Source organism: Apus apus, chromosome 2 (assembly GCF_020740795.1).
Source record: "Apus apus isolate bApuApu2 chromosome 2, bApuApu2.pri.cur, whole genome shotgun sequence".
In the NCBI taxonomy this organism is placed as follows: domain Eukaryota; kingdom Metazoa; phylum Chordata; class Aves; order Apodiformes; family Apodidae; genus Apus; species Apus apus.
In genome coordinates this window covers 108,309,550-108,327,960 of record NC_067283.1, presented here as the reverse complement: position 1 = coordinate 108,327,960, position 18,411 = coordinate 108,309,550, and the positions used below count along the sequence as shown (strand labels likewise).

The 18,411-nt window shown below is 43.2% G+C and overlaps 1 protein-coding gene across 1 annotated transcript in view; it reads right to left on the bottom strand.

The window, feature by feature from the left end:
- Nucleotides 1-18,411, bottom strand: part of CABLES1 (Cdk5 and Abl enzyme substrate 1) — a 78,963-nt gene that overhangs the window by 24,768 nt on the left and 35,784 nt on the right. The window contains exons 2-4 of the mRNA XM_051612846.1: nucleotides 14,593-14,664; nucleotides 12,242-12,334; nucleotides 5,485-5,562 (exon numbers count right to left, since the gene is read on the bottom strand). Coding sequence (XP_051468806.1) covers nucleotides 5,485-5,562; nucleotides 12,242-12,334; nucleotides 14,593-14,664 — 243 coding nt within the window. The remainder of the gene's footprint in view (nucleotides 1-5,484; nucleotides 5,563-12,241; nucleotides 12,335-14,592; nucleotides 14,665-18,411) is intronic.

Sequence of the window (18,411 nt, the reverse complement as noted above, 5' to 3'; positions counted from 1 at the left end):
CCTCATATTTAAATGGAACTTCCTATGTTCCCATCTGTGTCTGTTGCCCCTCATTCTGACACTGGGAACTACTGAGAAGAGCCTGTATCCATCTTCCTTGCACCCACTTCTTCCTTGCACCCACTCCTTAGGTACTTATATACACTGATAAGGTCTCCCCTCAGCCTTCTCATCTCCAGGCTAAAGACTCCCAGTTCTTTCAGCCTTTCCTCATAAGAGAGATGCTCCAATCCCCCTATCATCCTCATTGCCCTCTTCTGGACTCTCTCCAGTAGCTCCCTGTCTCTCTTGAACGGTGGAGTCCAGAACTGGATGCAGTATTCCAGCTGTGGCCTCAGCAGGGCAGAAGAGAAAGGGAGAATGAACTCCCTCGACTTACTGGCCACACTCTTCTTTATGCAACCTAGGATTCCACTGGCCTTCTTGGCAGCAAGGGCACACTGCTGGCCCATGGATTCCTTCAAGTCTTGTTTAATCCATCTGCAAACAGCTCTACTCTTGGTCTGCCATGACATGAATCCTCTCTTGAGGGCCCAGAGCAAGTCAGTGTGCATGTGCTGAGTGCCTGTGTGGTGGGGCAGCTATTGTGACCTGAGGCATCCCATCTGGTCATGGAAAAGGAACAGCAACAAGGCTCAACTCCACTTGCTTGGAGTTTCCACCATGACAACTTCTGAACAAAGAGATGTGTGCCATGGCAGCTCAGAGGTTCCAAAAGGTGCACCTCTGATAACTGGCATGACCTCCCATTTTCTGCCCATCTGCAGAACTAGGTGGGGTTTCATTCTCATCTCCTGAAAAGAAGATGTAAAGTGGATGCTGAGCCAGAAATCCAGTTTCGATACCCTTCACAAAGCAGGTCTTCCATCTTTTGGAGTGTTACATATAAATAACAAAGAGTAACTTGAAGAATAGCATTAGCAAAACATTACATATGATGCTTCAAATTTCTAAGTATTATTAAAGAGTACTGGGGTGTCAACACGATCCATAGTACAACATAAGTGAATGGTGAGAAAGGGGAGGAGAAACTATTTTTATAAAGCTCAGGTATCTCTTCACAATGTTAAAAAAGGTTGAGCAGTTACTGCTGCATCTCCTTATGCACGTGTTTTGTTTGTAAACTTTACTGCAAAATCTCTGTGTGGTAACAGCGTGTGTGTTTCACAGGTGAACAAGACTTTTTCCCATACAAAAATTCAGATCATGTAAACTCTTTAGCCATGGAGATTTCCTATACATTGAAAAAGAGTAGCAACTGCATAACCAATCCTGCAATACCACCACTAGCACTTCAATCTCCTCACTTCTACACTGCATCACACAAGTACATTGTATTTCATAAAATCATAACCAAAGCCAAGCGTTCAGACATAAATTATCAGTGTTGCTGGATCCTGCTACCTGCCTCTGCAGACCAGCCTGTAATAATGAGAGCTTGTGTGTCTGTTAATTTAGCAACTTAGGCAATGACACCATTACAGTGCTCTCAGTACACGACAACCTTCTCATCACTGCCCTGAGCCACCACTACACCTTGCATATGGTCTGATGACTTTGGGCTGTCATGCCACAAGGCCGGTGGAGGCCAAGGGAAGCCAGCAAACAAGATCCTCAGTGCCTCTTTCAGCTCCTGACTTGCAGTATAGCCTTCCTTACATTACTTTCATCTGGCTGTCTGCACTCACAGTTGCTCTGCTTGTCTAGATGGAAGACAAAAAGCAAGCTCTGATCCTGCCAATTACTCTGCCCTTCCTTGGCCGTGGAAACAAGTGAAGCTGTGCCTGTCTTCACACCACCAGCAAACATGCTGGCCATCTTAATGCAGCTGGACCTAAAGAGGACCCAGCCCCACAAAAGAACCTGCTTCTCAATGACTCCAGCAGGAGATAACACATCTGAAAACCTCTGTCAATTTAATTTAATTCTCCCCTTTTCCCTTGCACAAAAACACTGTAAGTGAAAGCATTAGGTTTCCATCAGATACAAGGTACAGACAAAATTCTGAGGACAGAAAAGTCTAGTTATTTTTTCTGTTCATTACTTTTTTCTCCCCACCATGTCACTCTGCTTTGTACTTTTTGCTTCTCTTCAGTGTAACAGAGAAAACCAGAGAAAGCAATTCCCCCAGCACATGGTGTCCTTCCCTCCCAGCCCCAGCAAGTACCACCATATTGGTCTTCTGAAACCACTGGTAGCAAAAATTACCATCATCACTGGCAGCCTCCGTGCCACTATAGAGTACTTTTCCCTTCAAATGTCTGCTGTCAGCTGCACTCTAGTGAGTTGGCAGCTTCCCAGCTGCTGGAGAGTGGGATTTGGGAAACATATTCCAGGGGCCAGCTCAAACTTCATGCCTTCATGTGCTTCCACAGCTCCCCTCCCCACATAACCAAGATGTCCATTTGTATTTGTACAACCACTTGAAAACAGTTTGGGGGTTTGGGAAGGGTTCTTGACAAGCTTAAGAGGTGGGCCCATGCCCCAATCTCATGAAGTTCAATAAGGCCAAGTGCAAGGTCTTGCACCTGGGCCATGGCAATCCCAAGCACAAACACAGGCTGGGCTGAGAACAGACTGAGAACAGCCTGAGGAGAAGGATTTATGGGTGCTGCTTGATGAGAAGCTCAATGTGAGCTGGCCATGTGCACTTGCAGCCCAGAAAGTCAACTGTGTCCTGGGCTGCATCCAAAGAAGCATGGCCAGCAGATCAAGGGAGGTGATTCTGTCCTTCTACTGTGTTCTTGTGAGACCCCACCTGGAGTGCTGTGTCCAGTTCTGGAGCCCCCCAAAAAAGAAGGACATGGAGGTGTTGGAGCAAGTCCAGAAGAGGACCGTGAAGATGATCAAAGAGCTGGAGCACCTCTCCTGTGAAGACAGGCTGAGAAAGTTGTGGTTGTTCAGCATGAAGAAGAAAAAGCTCTGGGGAGACCTTATAGGACCTGCTAGTACCTGAAGGGGATACAGGAAAGCTGGGGAGGGAATTTTTACAAGGACTTGTAGCGAAAGGACACGGGGTAATGGTTTTAAGCTGAAAGAGGGTAGGATTTAGATTAGATATTAGGAAGAAATTATTTCCTGTGAGGGTGGTGAGACACTGGCACAGGTTGCTCAGGAAGTTGTGGCTGCCCCCTCCCTGGAAGTGTTCAAGGCCAGGCTGGATGGGGCTTTGAGGAACCTGATCTAATGGGAGGTCCTCCCTGCCCATGGCAGGAGGGTTGAAACTAGATGATCTTTAAGGTCCCTTCCAACTCAAACCATACTATGACTCTTGCTACTGTAGCTTGACCTCAGCATGGCAGGTGGGCAAGCAAGAGCCACAGGCTACAGCACATTACTTACACCTTGTTGATACGGGGTGATGCTGCCCCATCCACCCTGGCCAAGTAGACAGAGTTTAGCTGTGACTACAGGAACTGCCTTTCAGACAGGTTTTTAAAATGGATCTGTTGGTGCAGTGTAGCTGTCAGCACTGATACAGTAGAGCTCTTTTGTGTTGCCTACAATATAATAGGGGCTGGCAGCCTCCCCAAAACACAGCTGTGCCTGGAGATATCTTCGCTGACTGCAGTGCCTGTGAGTTGGAGCTGAGGTGGAGATGCACCAGCAGCTCCACCATGTGCTTCTCTCACATGGAACAGCCCCCTCCCACATGCATGATCATACCACTCCTACCAGGGCTTACTCCAGCCTAATTGCAGAGGTGCTCAAGGTCCCCTGCAACTATTTGTTTCTTTTGTAAACTATTTAGTAATCTTTGCTCAACATACACCATCTCGGACATCTTGCTCAGCAACTGCTATCAGCAATCAGAGATTCAGAGAAAGCAAAGCTGAAGGATGCTGTCACTACAGTACTTCAGAAGGGTACCAGTGTCTCTCCCCTGCTTCTACTACACATCCAAAATGTGACATGAAGTAAGCAAACACTGTGCAGCCTGAACAGAGTGGCTACAGTTTATGCTATAGTGCCTCATCTGTTCTTTGCACCAGCTGTTCCTGGAAGGAGGTGCCATCGAATTGTTCCTCTCTTCCTCTGATGCTCTGGAAGGAAGACAGAGGGCATTTTTTTATTTTCTTTTTTTTAACCTTGGCTTTTTAGCAAAGGAAACAGGGCTGGATTGTTTTGCATAGGCACTTGCTTCCTTCTCATTCCAAGCCTGTCTTGCTGTGCAGGCATGGTACAAGACATTACATGCTGAAGTAATATTTAGGTTTGCATCTGGGCTTGTTACTGACGTAATTTAGAAGGTGTAACCAGTCATCAGAGTTTCAAAATACATTCAATTTTCAATAAAGAGGCAATTTCCACAGGGCAATGACCATAAATGAATGACAGTGAACCCAAGAAGAAGGAGGAACAAAGCTGCCAGTCTGTCAATTTGCCTGATGTGTCATTCCAGCTTAATTAAGGGGAAAAAATTACCGTAAGAGATAGGAGAGCAAGTCAGCCTTCCTATAAAGGTGCCTCCTTCCTTTTGTGCAGTAAAAATAACCTCCCTTTGTTTTGAATTACTGATGTACAAACTCATCTTTTACACACCGGATAAACTTGATTCCTGATGATTCGTGGGTCTTTGAAACTCACCTCAGTGTATCAGCTGAGTATTTCCCCCTAATTTTGTGCCCTGCAGGCACTAAACAGATCCTGACGAGGGGCAACTCTCAGTATTCTGGGTCAAGTGGCTACAGTGGCCACACTTTACTCCTCTGCCCTTGGGGCATGGAGCTGCCAACAACCCAAACTGCCCTTCCCAGCCATGTGCTGTTCCTCTGAAGGCACCCAGCATGTTGTGTCAGACACCTAGCCAAATCCAGCTTCTTCCACTTACGAAGTTTCACTGGAAGAGCAAAATGCCTTCTCAGTCATTGGAGAATGGCTTCAATCTGAATACATTTTTCTACTGGACGTCTAGTGTTTCATTCATTCATCATTAAGGGATGCATGGCAGCTCCATGGATGTTGCTTACACCAGCTAAGAACCTGTATGGTGTTATGGCCAAAATAATGGTTTACACTGACTGAATAACCTGACCAATGGCTAAATGTACGATAAAAAAGTATTATGTTTAAATCCAAGTATTTGTCTATAGTTCTGGAAATCTAGATACAGTAGCACCATGTCTGCATGGGAGAATGAGAACGCTTAGACTGCTTATAAAATAAAAGTTGTGCTGTCTACAGTATTTGTTTTGTCAAATGTAAGTGAAGTCAGAAGATACAATATAAACAGAGCATTTTTCAAGAACATTGATTTCAAGGGGGTAGTTTTCTCCAGCTTAATAATCAACAATACTGCAACATATAAATAAACTGGGGATTCAGAGCTAGTTTTAACCTGGTAACATTACACAAGACAAATATATCTTTTATCTCTTCCCAGAGCAGATATGTAAAAGCATTAGTCTCCATCATGCTGTTTCCATTATCAGGTCTACATGCAGGCCCAGAAAGACTATGTAGTACATGTATAAATATACATACCCGACTTGGGTACAGTCTCGATATGGCAGCACTGAAAATATGCTGCAGAAGGATCTTCTGCTGCTGATAAGGACTATTCTAAAATATAAAAGAAAATAAAAGAAATCAAAGACTAAAATTTAAAAATACCACCACAATAAGCAAAGCAACAGAGGAATGTGCAAGCATAAAACTTCCATCACGGATGATTTCTCCTTCCTCTCCTTTATCTCACACACAGGGTATTGTGCTACTGAGTCTTAACAGAAGTGCTGAAGCCTGTGCCATACATTACACAGAAAATGAGTAGTGGAGCTCCATCCCCTCTGCAAGCTTTCTAGGAAGACTATCCTGAACACGTTCCTTGGAATCCAAGATGTTTGTCTAGTGAAAGCAGCCCTAGTGAAAGGAGCCCACCCAGAGGGGCAAGAAGCTGTTCTGACAACTCACCACCATGGCTGAACCTAAAGCGACAAACCCAGCAGCAACCCAGGTGATGCACACCAACAACCACCTATGATGCACACCACAACTCTGGGGCTGACTCGGAGTCTACACTTCTTGAACAAGAATTTCCAGCTGTTGGTCATGACCTTTCTGTGCTAAAGCAAAAGACTCCTTCCTGCTCCTGAAATAGCCCAACTCACGGATGAAGTCAAAGTTTGCTATTATCATAAGCTTTCAGAGCCTTTCACTGTTTTCTAGGTTCCTCCTTCAATCTGTGATGAGTTCTTCCCCATCGCCCTTCTTGGTCTCTGGGCAGTATCACTGGTCTCAGCAGTTGCACAGATGCAGATATAAACATCATTCAGTCTTACCTTTAAGATTAACGTCTAGCCCTGATGGCCTCCCAGCCTCTGCACTCCTCATTCACATCAGTCCTCTCCCTTACGATGTTGCACTGACACTCAGGCACAGCTGATCCCACAGCTCCTCGCCCCCTCTCCTCCAGCACCACGTCTATCTCAGTCACTAACTGTCAGGAATCCCCCTCCTACAAGCACAGCTTGCCTTCACTCCTTATAAGCAGGTAGCTCAAGACTTGGCTACATGAAAGCATATATTATCTGCCTGCACAGAGCTTATCTCAGAATCCAGGTCACTCTTACATCAACCACCAATCCACACTCCCAATCTCTGCATCATCTGCAAAGTCACTGCGTGGCATTAAACCAAATACCTCAGTCCAACCTATCTGTTTTACAGCCACCCTATTACCTTTAGCCATCAAGATCTGACATATCATTAAAGCAACACCAAAACCACCTTGAGGTCAAGACCCACCTTCCAAAAAACCGTGTGAGCTACCAATAGCTACTGAATCCCACTTCTGGGAGAAGCAGATTGGCAAGAAGCCAAGAGAATCTTGATCAAGATGCAATATATAAAATGTCAATAAATAACTGATTGTTTATGAAGATACCCTTTTCCCTTATTACCTTCAGGACACCAACAATTGTACAGTAAAAATACACTTCTTTCCTCTGAAGCTGGCCAACAGGCTGCATCCCCTCCAATATTTAAAAGATACAGTGATGACAATTTTTGCCATCTTCTAATCTGATTAATGTTAGAATTTACTGATGTTTTACCTTCCTAAACATCTATACATGTGGTCCAAACGCTGGGAGCTACTGCTATATTGGTTGTTGGGCCTATTTCACTTCCTTGCTCTGCTCTCCAACATTGATTATTCTGATGTTGTGTGCCACAGATCTGTGTGAGGATTTCACCTCAATTTCTCATTGTTTGTCCCACACCGGTCCAAGTTGGACAACAAACCTTAGCAAGCTGTTTTGTACTTTACTGTCTGAAAACCACCATATGCACCTATAAATCTTGTACCAGTTACGCTGATATTAAAAATTTCCTTATGGGACCAGCTTAGTCATAGTTTTTGGAAAAGGTTTAGATCCCCAAGAGAGCTGCTGCATGTTATGCTGGAAAAATGCAGAAAAATGCAGAACAATCACCTTGCCCTCTCTTGGATTGTTCTATTATAGCAATCCTATTTTCCTCCTTAAACCATGTTTAAAAGCAAAGTGGTATTTATCCTTTAATAAAGGAGGGTTTCTACTAATAAACATGCATACAGCATTAGGAAGTTCTCCTGCAGCAGTCCATGAGCAAAAAAACCCCTGGCATATGATTAATTTTATGCTTGCCACTGCTTATTGCAGAGTGGTTGCTACTCACAACAGCTTGCCTGTTCACTGGAAGCCTTGTTTGCTGATGTATGAAACTTGGCACAGATTTCAAGGCTGACATCAGAATGCATCTTTGAATTTGGAAAAACCACAGTACCCACTAAGTATATTCCCCCCAATCCCTCTGGCTGCTTCTGGAAATACAGCTCTTCCACCAACGCCCTACACCTCCCTAGAAACAACTCCAGCTCCTAATACTTAAAAACAAACTGGTGCTTCCATGCCCACAAGCAGAGACAACAGTGGGAAGTCATCACAGAAAACTTGTTGTGTGTATCAGAAGGAATCAGATCAGAAAGGAAATCAAAAGCACCATCCCAGCCTCCAGTTATTTTCAGATTTCTTTGGGAACCAAGTATTGCCTCTGTTTGCATAAAGAGGGGGACTCTCTCTACATAAACATATCCCAGGCAGAGTGGGAGAGAGAGGAGCCCATGACCTCCACTGCTAGGATAACACAAAGCCTCATCTGCAGAGCTGCTGATGGAGTTTGGTGCAAAACAGACTTAGGAGCTGGACTGGAAGAGAAGCAGGGAAGGCAGTGGTCAGAAGCTCATCAAGATGGGATAAAACAGCATTTTATCTAGAGGTCTGTCTGATGATCTGCCAAGAAAACAAACTAAATAACTGAGGGCCTGCAATGGTTTGCTGGAATAGAAAGTCCAGAAACTTATCACAAAGTATACTTCAGAGAAGACAGTGTGGTGGAAGCCCACTGCTGTTCAAGAAAATTGAATTAGTGTTTGTAAGAGAGAAGCATTTTTCTGGATTTCAACCCCTGAACAAAGGGCGTCTACGAACCTGTGCAGCTCTAAATGAGCTACCTCTGACATCAGAAACAGCTTGAGTCAGAGTGGGTTCATGAGTGCTTGACTGGCACTGTGCCACCTAGACATATTCAAAATTACTTCATGAAAGGGTTTTCACTCTCCAATTCTCACATTGCAACAAAAAGCTGTATTAATTACTATGGCTCAGAGCAACCATTATTTTGCAAGAGAGCTGTGGCAATGTGCAACTGTCTTGAGACTGCACAAGTTAATCTTCCCATTCTCTAATGAGTTGTATGCTATGGAACTATGAAAACATTCTGAGCACAAGGCTTTCAATGGAATCAGTAATTCATTTGAATCAAAGAAGAATAATGTCTGTTTTCTTCAGCATCTGTCTAGGTTTGATTGCACCAAAAGGCTGTCATCAGGCTATGTGGTATATTGTATGTACCCAATACATGCAGAATACTGTAGCCTCTTCTCTCATTCCTGATTGATGATGTTTCACTACCAAGGCCTTGCTGCCCTGCACACAAAGGTGAACAAACAAACCATGGATGCTGTCTGGGTGGCAGACATAATTTGAAATCTCTCAAGCTCAAGCTGGGGGCTACTGGAAGGTGGCTGAGAATAATAACGAACAGTAAGAACATCATTAACAGTCAACAACTTAGGGTGCATGTGTGTGTTTCCATCATTAAAAGGGCAGCAATCCAGACTTTCCATACCCTAATGGATGCTGTTTGACCTTGGCATGGAAATGTACATTTACTAACAGAAAAAGCTGAGAAAGTAATAGCACTGGGGAGGAGAGAAGCATTATTTTACTGCTTTGTTATCTGCTAAACAGGATGACTCTCAAAATGTTCTTGTCCCACTCTCACCATCAATTGTTTGTTCAACTGGCTTGAGTTGCTGTTTCAGTGGCCTGTTTCTGCTGGATAGAAAATCTGCTTCACAGTTTATGGAAGAACCAGCAATAAACCTGCTGAGTAAAGAGGATGACACCACATGCTGGTGGCTATCTGTGCTAACTTGTACGTGAGGTCTGGTTTGTCGCCGTCTTTGTATGGAAAAATTTATTTTGTGTTATATTACAAGACTGCTTTGATAATACAGTCTAGGAAACCTAATTTTCCAGCTCCTTTAATAAGCCACATCCTACAAATCCATAGAAACCGGTTTAACCAGTGTGCAGAACCACCAACAGGAAGCTCTACAAGGACTGGCTGATAAGCACTGGTCTGTGTTTAGGTGGGTTTTCTTTGCACTGAAATAGCTGAACTCTTATTTTAACCACAGCCAGTTCTGCCTCACCACTCACAGCCACACGCCAGTGAAACAATTACTGAAAGCACCAGCTATTTTAAAGCTATCAAATTGGCCACTCAAAAATATTTTCTATGTAGATGTTTTCAAAGCTGGGTTCCTCAAGTTAAGTGAAAGGCCAAAGGGTATGGGGTTTTGGAAAGAGCTCAGAGAGACAGACTCCAGCTCAGCACCTGCATCCTGCATGACCATGCATAAGATGCCTGGGATGAAGTCCCAGGCATGGGAACAAGCCAGGGGTGGGGAGTTTCTATCCATTGAAATACCCGTGGCTTCTCCATGTCACAGGCAACCGGGGGGGGACACCATTTATAAAGGTCTTCAGGTACTCAGAAACAAGATTTTAGGATGAACACATAAAGCAGATCCATCTGAATTTCCAAATGTCGTTTTCATCCAGAATGCCTATTAACTTCAGTGACTGTGACAGCACCCAGGCTCCTTGGAAAAATATGTGCTCAGATTACTTACTGCTAGACTTAGCTGGTGTTAGGAGTGGCATGAAGTGTTGACTTTGCATTTTATTTTTAGCTAATATTGCCATGGCTCTTCGACCACAGGACGAAAAGCATTTCCAAAACTGTATCTCATTCTTATTGTACCTGTATTCTACATAAAGGGATCTCTATTATTGTTATGGAAATATTCTGGAAAACTGTGTCTGCTGATAAAGATAAGAAGCCAGTTGAATAACAGAAGCTTATTCACTATTTTCTTAGCAAGACAAATATTCAGTTATATTAGCAGACATAATGACTGATACATAAACTAAGATTAAATTCTAGGATATATCCTACAAATACTTTTTTGTAACAGATGGAGAAAACAGTTCATGAATCAAATATTTATTCAGCTCTTCAGGGTAAAAACTTCTATCAAGTTTATGAATGTATTTTATATATGCATCTCAGAAATTACTCATTCTCTGTGGAATTTGCATAATACTTTATGATTAAGTATTTTTGTTATAAGAAATTCCCAGAGTGTACATAACTTTATGCACAAAACAGACTAAAATTAGAGGGCTGCTTTTCAGTGTTTGACTTCACATGTATTTGTTATAAAGACAATAATCAGCTGTTAGTCAGACAATAGTTACATCAACAGTTCTACACTTCTGCCATGTGCCTGTTTGCTAAAAAAAGCTGTTTCTAAAAAGCCACTGTCTCTCAGAGACACCTTCTGCAGTACTTACGTTGATTACTATCTTTCACTTAATTTAATTGTACCTGTGAGAATAAATGCAAGGAAAATTTTCTTTGAACCAAGTAACATCTACCAGAACTCAATTCATAAAACCTGTGGTTCAATGTTACGTCAGACTTTCTAATGACTTGGTTCTATGTCTGATAGAAACCACCAGCATCAGTCCACAGGCACATACATGGTTCTCACCCATGGCAGTTGTGTGAGAACAGACAAGTACAGAGATCAGCTCTCAATGGGATAGTCTAGTCTATATGCAACCTATACAGGTAGCCATTTCAAACCTGTTCAGGTTTGGAAGCACAAGAATAAAATCATGAGGCACATGGGGAAATAGATTTTGGACAAAAAAAACAGCAGGCAGGTATCTTCTTTATAAACTAGTTCCACTGCTCAGCTGGATGATATTGCAATGAAGAACCTATTTTGCTGATGGGAACACCATGCAGGCACTGTGCCCTTGTAATAAAGGAAGTCCCAGCTGACTGGTACTGTACAGGTCCCACTGGTGCCTACAGCTGCAATCCAGGCAGTGCACGCCCCAGCTCGAGGTGTGGGGCAGCTGCAGCTCTCACACATCCCGAGAACCCCTCTGCCTGCATCTGCCCTGAAAACAAGGATCCCCCTCCTCAGCTTGCCACAACCCTCCTCAGCTGCACGTTTACCAGCCAGCACTTTATATCCAGGAGGATGCAAGGGTGCAAGTGGGATATGTCACATTTGTAATTTATCTTGTAAGACTCAGCATTACCTTAACACCTTTCCCTGAAGCTGTTTTCTTGAGTCACTTGTCCAGTAAGCCTCCAGCCACAAGCAGCCCTGACAACCCAGCTATCCTGACACCTACCTTTACACCCACTAATGGATCCTGAAATATCATTCAGCCATTGATAAACTTATTCCAGACATGTTCATCCAAGTGCCCCTCTCACACTTAGCACCTGGCACTACCCACTCACAAACACAACCAGATGATATTATGCCTAACCTACTCCCACTGATTTTCCTTTTACACAAGTTACTTGCACTACAGACACACAGGTCTTAAAAATCCATGGGCTAGGACTTCCACTGACTCGTACTTCACCCGAGGAAGGAGCGTGCATCGCAGCCTGTACCTTCACAGACTATTGTAAAAGCTATTACTACGTATGTGGTAAGTGGCAACAGCACCCTGTGCCCTTGCATAAGGATGCTGAACCTGCCCTTTCCCTTGCACCCCATGGATTGCCTTTGCAGAAGCAGGCTTTGGATGCACAGTACCTGCCATTTCTGGTATCGTGTTGCCGCATGTTCTTGATAAAATGAACCTTCTTGAAGTTCTTTGGTCTGGGTGATCCTGAGAGTGTCCGACATCTGAAAAATAAATCAGTTGGGGGACAGAGGGGCGGGGAAGAAAAAAAATAAAAGTACTCAGTTCCCTGCTGTACGGCCAAGAAGTCTACACAAAGGCAGGAAGGAAAGACAAGACAAATGATTCAAGTCACCCTGTGTTAGGAATCAGCAAGAACAATAAAGACAATAAGTCTGGAAATCTGACAGCTCAAATAAAAAAAAAATATTTAAAATAAAAATATGAAAAGGCACCACCACCCCTCCCTTCATGCAAAAAAACCACATAATAAAAAAATCTCAGCAAAATAAAACTTCCTGTAATGTGCTATGACAGCTTAGTTCAAGCTTTCAGAAGGAAAAAAAAATAAACTAAACCAAAACCCGGTAAACACGTTATTTCCCCCCCTCACACCAACACCCACACTTTTGCATCCTCCTCAGCTATTGATAAAGGAGTTACAGAGGAAAGTTCTTTCTTGTTTTAATTTTAGAAAGACTTGAAATCTCTATTTTGCAAGGATAATTCCTATTTGCTTTTAACTCTAAATACTACTACTTTTCACATTCCTGACAGCATACAAACCAACTGAAAATAAATTACCTCAGGAAAAAAAAAAATCTTTCTTCAAAACATTAATCCTTAAATCTGTTTTACATCTGAACGCACTTTTTAAATTGCAGTAAGAGAAAGAAATTGCCAGAGGGAGGAGAGATGAGACAAACAGCATTATCCCCCCGCTTCCTTCCAGCCTTGCTCTTTTTAATCATCTGAAACCACCACACATGTGAAAGCTTTCTCTGTCTCCTCTCAGTACTGTTTTGTTGCAAGGCAGGGCAGGGCGTGCAGGCACCGGAGATAACTCCTGTGCTGGCTGTGTGGCCAGGGCGGCTGGACCGCAGCCGCTGCATCCTCTGTGGGAGCTAAGGGACAAGCATCCTCTGCTGGACCAAGCCACAGTCCCTGTGTTGAGCCTCCCTAATCTACTTTTCCCACCCTCTCCTACGCATAGGCAGAGTTCAGCCCAACCCCAGGAGGTCCTTTTGTTGGACTGAAACCGCAGATCTGGTCTCAAGCCACCAGGGACTGCCAGTCCCAAATGCCATCACGCTGCACAGGCACACCCTGAGGGGGAGACACCCTATAACTCTGCAACTAGAGGGTAAGAGAATGTCAAGGATTTTTCTAACAGGAGGGAGGCAGAAATGGCAATCAGCCTTGTTAGCCTCTTCACGGGGAAAGTACCAAGAGACACGTTCTACCACCAATTTTGCAAATTGGCAAGTAAAAGTACTGCCTTGAGAAGCATACTTTGATTATATCTTTTGCCAATTATACCTGTTTGAATCATTTATGAGAATGCCTCATAACATGCTGCTAAGCATTCAACAGGAAGCTTGGTAAAAGCAATCAAGCCTTGGTAACATGCCAGTTGGTACAGCCTCTGCTATTAAGCCTTTGCTTCAAGGTGGGGAGAGACAACCAATTTGCATGTGGATAAACAAGGCTACAGGCTAAATATCAATATAAACCAACTGAATTACGGGTCCCAAGATAAAGAGACATTCAAAATTAAGCTGTTGCCTTGCCAAACAGCTGACCTGGAAGCATACCACACACTGGTCAGATTAATGATCAGTCCATTTCTGAACTGTTAAGCAGTTGCTCCATTTTCCATCACCCCAGAGGACTGCCTGGTGACGTAATTACTGCGTTCCCCAGAGAAGCTTTGGCCTCCCAGATGCAGAAATAAAACTGAATGGTAGATACTGGTATAACAAAGATAGGGGGGCAGATTTACTAGTGAAGTAGCAGTCACAAATCTTACCAGCCAACAAAGATGGTAATGCTGGTTACCACAGTAAGAGTGCATGTACCAAGAGAACAAATGATAAAAATCCATAGAAAATAAGATTACTAAAAATACTAGCCTCCAAAAGCTTCCTTTATTAAAGCAGCTATAACTACTTTTTAAAGGTACTGCGTTAGAGGCTAGTCATTCCTCTTAGTGACAACTAAACTTCTTAATTAATCAAATCTGACTTTTTCTTTCCTGACATTTTATTTAAATACTGATTTTTTTTAATGAACAACCTACACCCAGGGAACGTATAACTCATGTCACCCACCACCTTACAGGGTGCGTAAGGTTTCAATACCTTTACCCACTATGAAGATCAACATGAACACCCAGCTACTTCCCAACATGCACAGGGACAGCAAGTCTATCCGTGCACATGCCTTACAGACAAGCAACCAGAGGGAGAGTAAATAAAATGACCTTCGCAGCGGGGCATTTTCCTCGATGTCCTCCAGAGTCTCCAGAGAAGATCGCTGTGAGATCAGCCGACGTCTGCAGAGAAAGAGAACACAAAAGATCCCTGTGGGTTAGAGGGCATGAGAAAGTTCTCTGAGCTGCTACTAAGTAAAGCTCACAAACCACTGCTCACTAGCTAAGCTGTACCTTTGCATATTAATCCATTTTATTCTGTTCTGTTTACCTTACTAAAGCAATTTGATCCCAAGTAGAAGCAAGTTTACTCCCTACAAGCCTCTATAGCAAAACAGAAGTTGAAACTTTCCAACAGTTTCTCCTCAGCCTGTGCTTTCAAGTTTTCCTTCCTCGAAAGGTTTAAAACCCACCAACCACCAGTCTCACACGTGCTGTGGCATAGCTTGTAATGCTGCAAGTACAGTTCTTTGATAAAATTATGCAGGTGGAGATATGCAGAGACTGCCTGTTGTTTATACTGCCATAGGAGACACTTCTCTTTGCCCCTTGCCCGTTATACAAAATAAGTGCCACTCATTTCTCAGTGATGTCTGCCTCATCGATCCTGTGGGGAATGACTGAAGTGAGATGAAAGATGACGGAGCCAGTAGCACTGGGCACAAACCAGTGGTTTAGAAGGGAACTCTAACCACCCCTCTGAGCAGCACAGATGAGTTTAGTTCTTTTTTAAACCAGCGTTCTACAAGTGAGTCAGATCTCTCTCCCACCCTCAGTGAAATGAAATAAGGAAATCTTACGATTTCAAGATTTCCCAACTGCTGAAGCAGGCAGGAGAGAAGCCCCAGTACAGGCTTAGTTTTAGCAGCAATTGCTGCTGTACAACCTTCAAACACCCCAATGGCAGCACAAAACAAGGAGCTGAATCCAGCCCTGAAAAAAACACTGTAAATACAAATAATAAATGTGTAAAAAACATAAGATACAGCCAACCCCAGGTACATAATTAAAAACTAAGCTGGCACTCCTCAAAATGACCCTGTTGGTGGGTGTTAAGCAGCTGTGACAGCACGAGGAGTGTCAGCACCCACTGCTCCTAGGGGCCACTGCTGAGGCATACACTGCTTTGTCAGTGATTTTATGAGTGGGAACCTGAATGATAAAAGTCCTCACAGATTACCACCACTTTTCCCCAATTACCTTAATATCCTTCCCTCCAAACTACATTACTCCCTTTATCTGCAAGTAAATAGTTTACAGAACCTGAAGTGTGTTGTGAGCACTCCTGTGCTTGAAGGGTGCTCATTAATTTATTCCTGGGCTGTATTTCACCATAAATTGTTCTCTCAGATGCCAGTGTAAGCAGTTTCTAATCCTTCTTGCAATTTGCTAGCGCCTCCAGTTGTGCTGCTACAACTGTTCCTGCAGCCATGCTGCAAATCTGATTACCAAAATGTTTTTCAATTCAAAATAACCCTGAGGTTTGGTGATTCAGGTTACTACTAGTTCAAACACCAGATTTCTATCACCAACCCACAGACACCACATTTCAGGACAATTTGAATGTGTATGTGGTTTTTCGTGTACCTAGAAAATAATAAAAAATACCCCCTGAAACAATTAACAGAGCAACAAAGTGTGAAGCATAATCCTCTTAGGAAAATATGCAAACCTAAATCCCTTCAGGCTTTGTCTGAGCTAGAATTTTAGAAGATCTGGTGCAAGATAGGATACAGCTTCAAAATGCTAAGAAAAAATAAACTGCATTTCAGGAGGATGCAGAGATGAGCTTATAGGGACAAATTCAGATGAGGAGGAGTTTCTCCTCCATTTCCAGCTACATTGGTCCATAAACAAATGTTGGAAGTTGTAACTACCAGCAGTACTGATGCCAGATGATGTCTGTTGCTTTTTAATAACTCTTTGTACGTCATCAGCTTAATTATACACTTAAATGATGGTATCGTCCCATATTGTGGGGTTACAACATCAAAACTTACTTTGCAAGTTGTTGGTCAAAGACAGAAAAACAACAGTACAATCTTGCCACCTTCTTAATATTATTTAATTCATCAAACTAGTTACACAGTACTTCCCCTTGATGCCTGTTAGATGCTGTAAGGTGCTTGTATAATATCAAATGCAAATTCCAGCTGTCACTGCAACCCTCCTCCAAGCCTGTCCTCACCCAAAGTTATGCACCATCCTCAACTTCAGTGCCAATAGCTGGGCACAGATGGGTTTGAAGATCCTACATTTGCATCCGTTGTTAAGGCAGATGCATTGGTTGGCAGAAATACACACAACTGCGGTTCATCAGCGCCAGGGTAGCTTTAAACGCTGGTCATCCAGTTGCCTGCTGACTGTCCAGATTCCTCCGGCTTCCCTTGCTGACTGTAACTTCTTAAACCCAGCACCAGGGATGCTGCCTCCTGGCTCCTGGAGGACAGAGTCAGGCTTTTTCTGTGATGTCCAGTGATAGGACAAGGGGCAATGGGTACAAACTGGAACACAGGAGGTTCCACATAAACATCAGGAAAAACTTCTTTACTGTGAGGGTGACAGAGCACTGGGACAGGCTGCCCAGAGAGGTTGTGGAGTCTCCTTTGCTGGAGACATGTTGTGGCAGGGGGATTGGACTAGATGATCTTTCAAGGTCCCTTCCAATCCCTAAGATTCTGTGATTCTGCAGTTTTTTCACTTGCTAACCTCAAATGTCACACAGGATGGGTGGGAATTGCTGCCACCCCTCTTGGCACGTAAGAGTTTACACTGTTTCTCACCAGTAGATTCTGCAGTATTTTGGGGACCTAACACGCCAAGTGAGTCTGCACAAAGAAGGGAGGGGATGCTCTTTGCTCACTCAAGCCTGGGAGAGAATTTGATACCCGAGATCCCTCTTAACTAGTGTGAATGTAAGTACGACTCTGGATAAATTCATCCAGGAAGGAAGGAAGAAAGCAGATAAACCCTCCCCAGATCACCAGCAATGAAGAAGCACAGGTCACACAGAAGCCTGCAGTGATATAAATGGTGGCTACCCCAGCCCAATCCTCTCCCTGTGCTGGCACTGGGAGCAGTGAAACTGAGGATATCCAGTTCAGCTCCCAACCCAGGTGAAAACTGCCATATCTTACATCTCTCCCTGGAATAAATGTTTTAATAATTTCAGCTCCTTGCACAAACACAGGAGCACTGGTGAGGTAGATTTGCAGCAACTCTGCTGAGATCCTTTCATTCTGCCTGGGAATGGCACCCTCTTCTCACTGAAGAAGTACAGCCTCAATTAAGTGTGTGCAATTATTCCACTTTATCTTAAGTCTTTATTTCAAGACCTGATTAAGATGACCTAAATACCAATATTTATAAGCTTTGCACAGCTGGATATTATACCAGAAATGCCAACTAATGAACCTACCTGCTGTGAATCAAGTCACATCCTGTGCCACACACAGAGGAAAAAAAAACAATTTTGGAAAAGCAAAGCTTTTGAAAGGGCATTCCAGGGAATACAAGCAAAACCAGTTTTGCATTGTCTTCATTAAAAATTAATTGCCTCAACTGGTGTTTAATATTTTAAATAATTTACCATCTTTCTTTCTGCAGGCAAGCAATCAGGGTTTGTCTATACAACTTCTAAAAGGGTTATTTTTCAAAATCTGGTTATCGTGCTATAGCTGGTATACGTAGACACTTGCACTGAAATTATCCAAATTGTTTTATATGACAAATCACTATCATTCTGATGTAAAGCTGTGTTGATACCTATTTTGTAATTAAAAAATGGCCTGTTTCAATGACAATTAGGGGAAAATCCTTCTATTGTTGAGGAAGAATATATATACACAGCCAAAACCGAAATAGCACTGT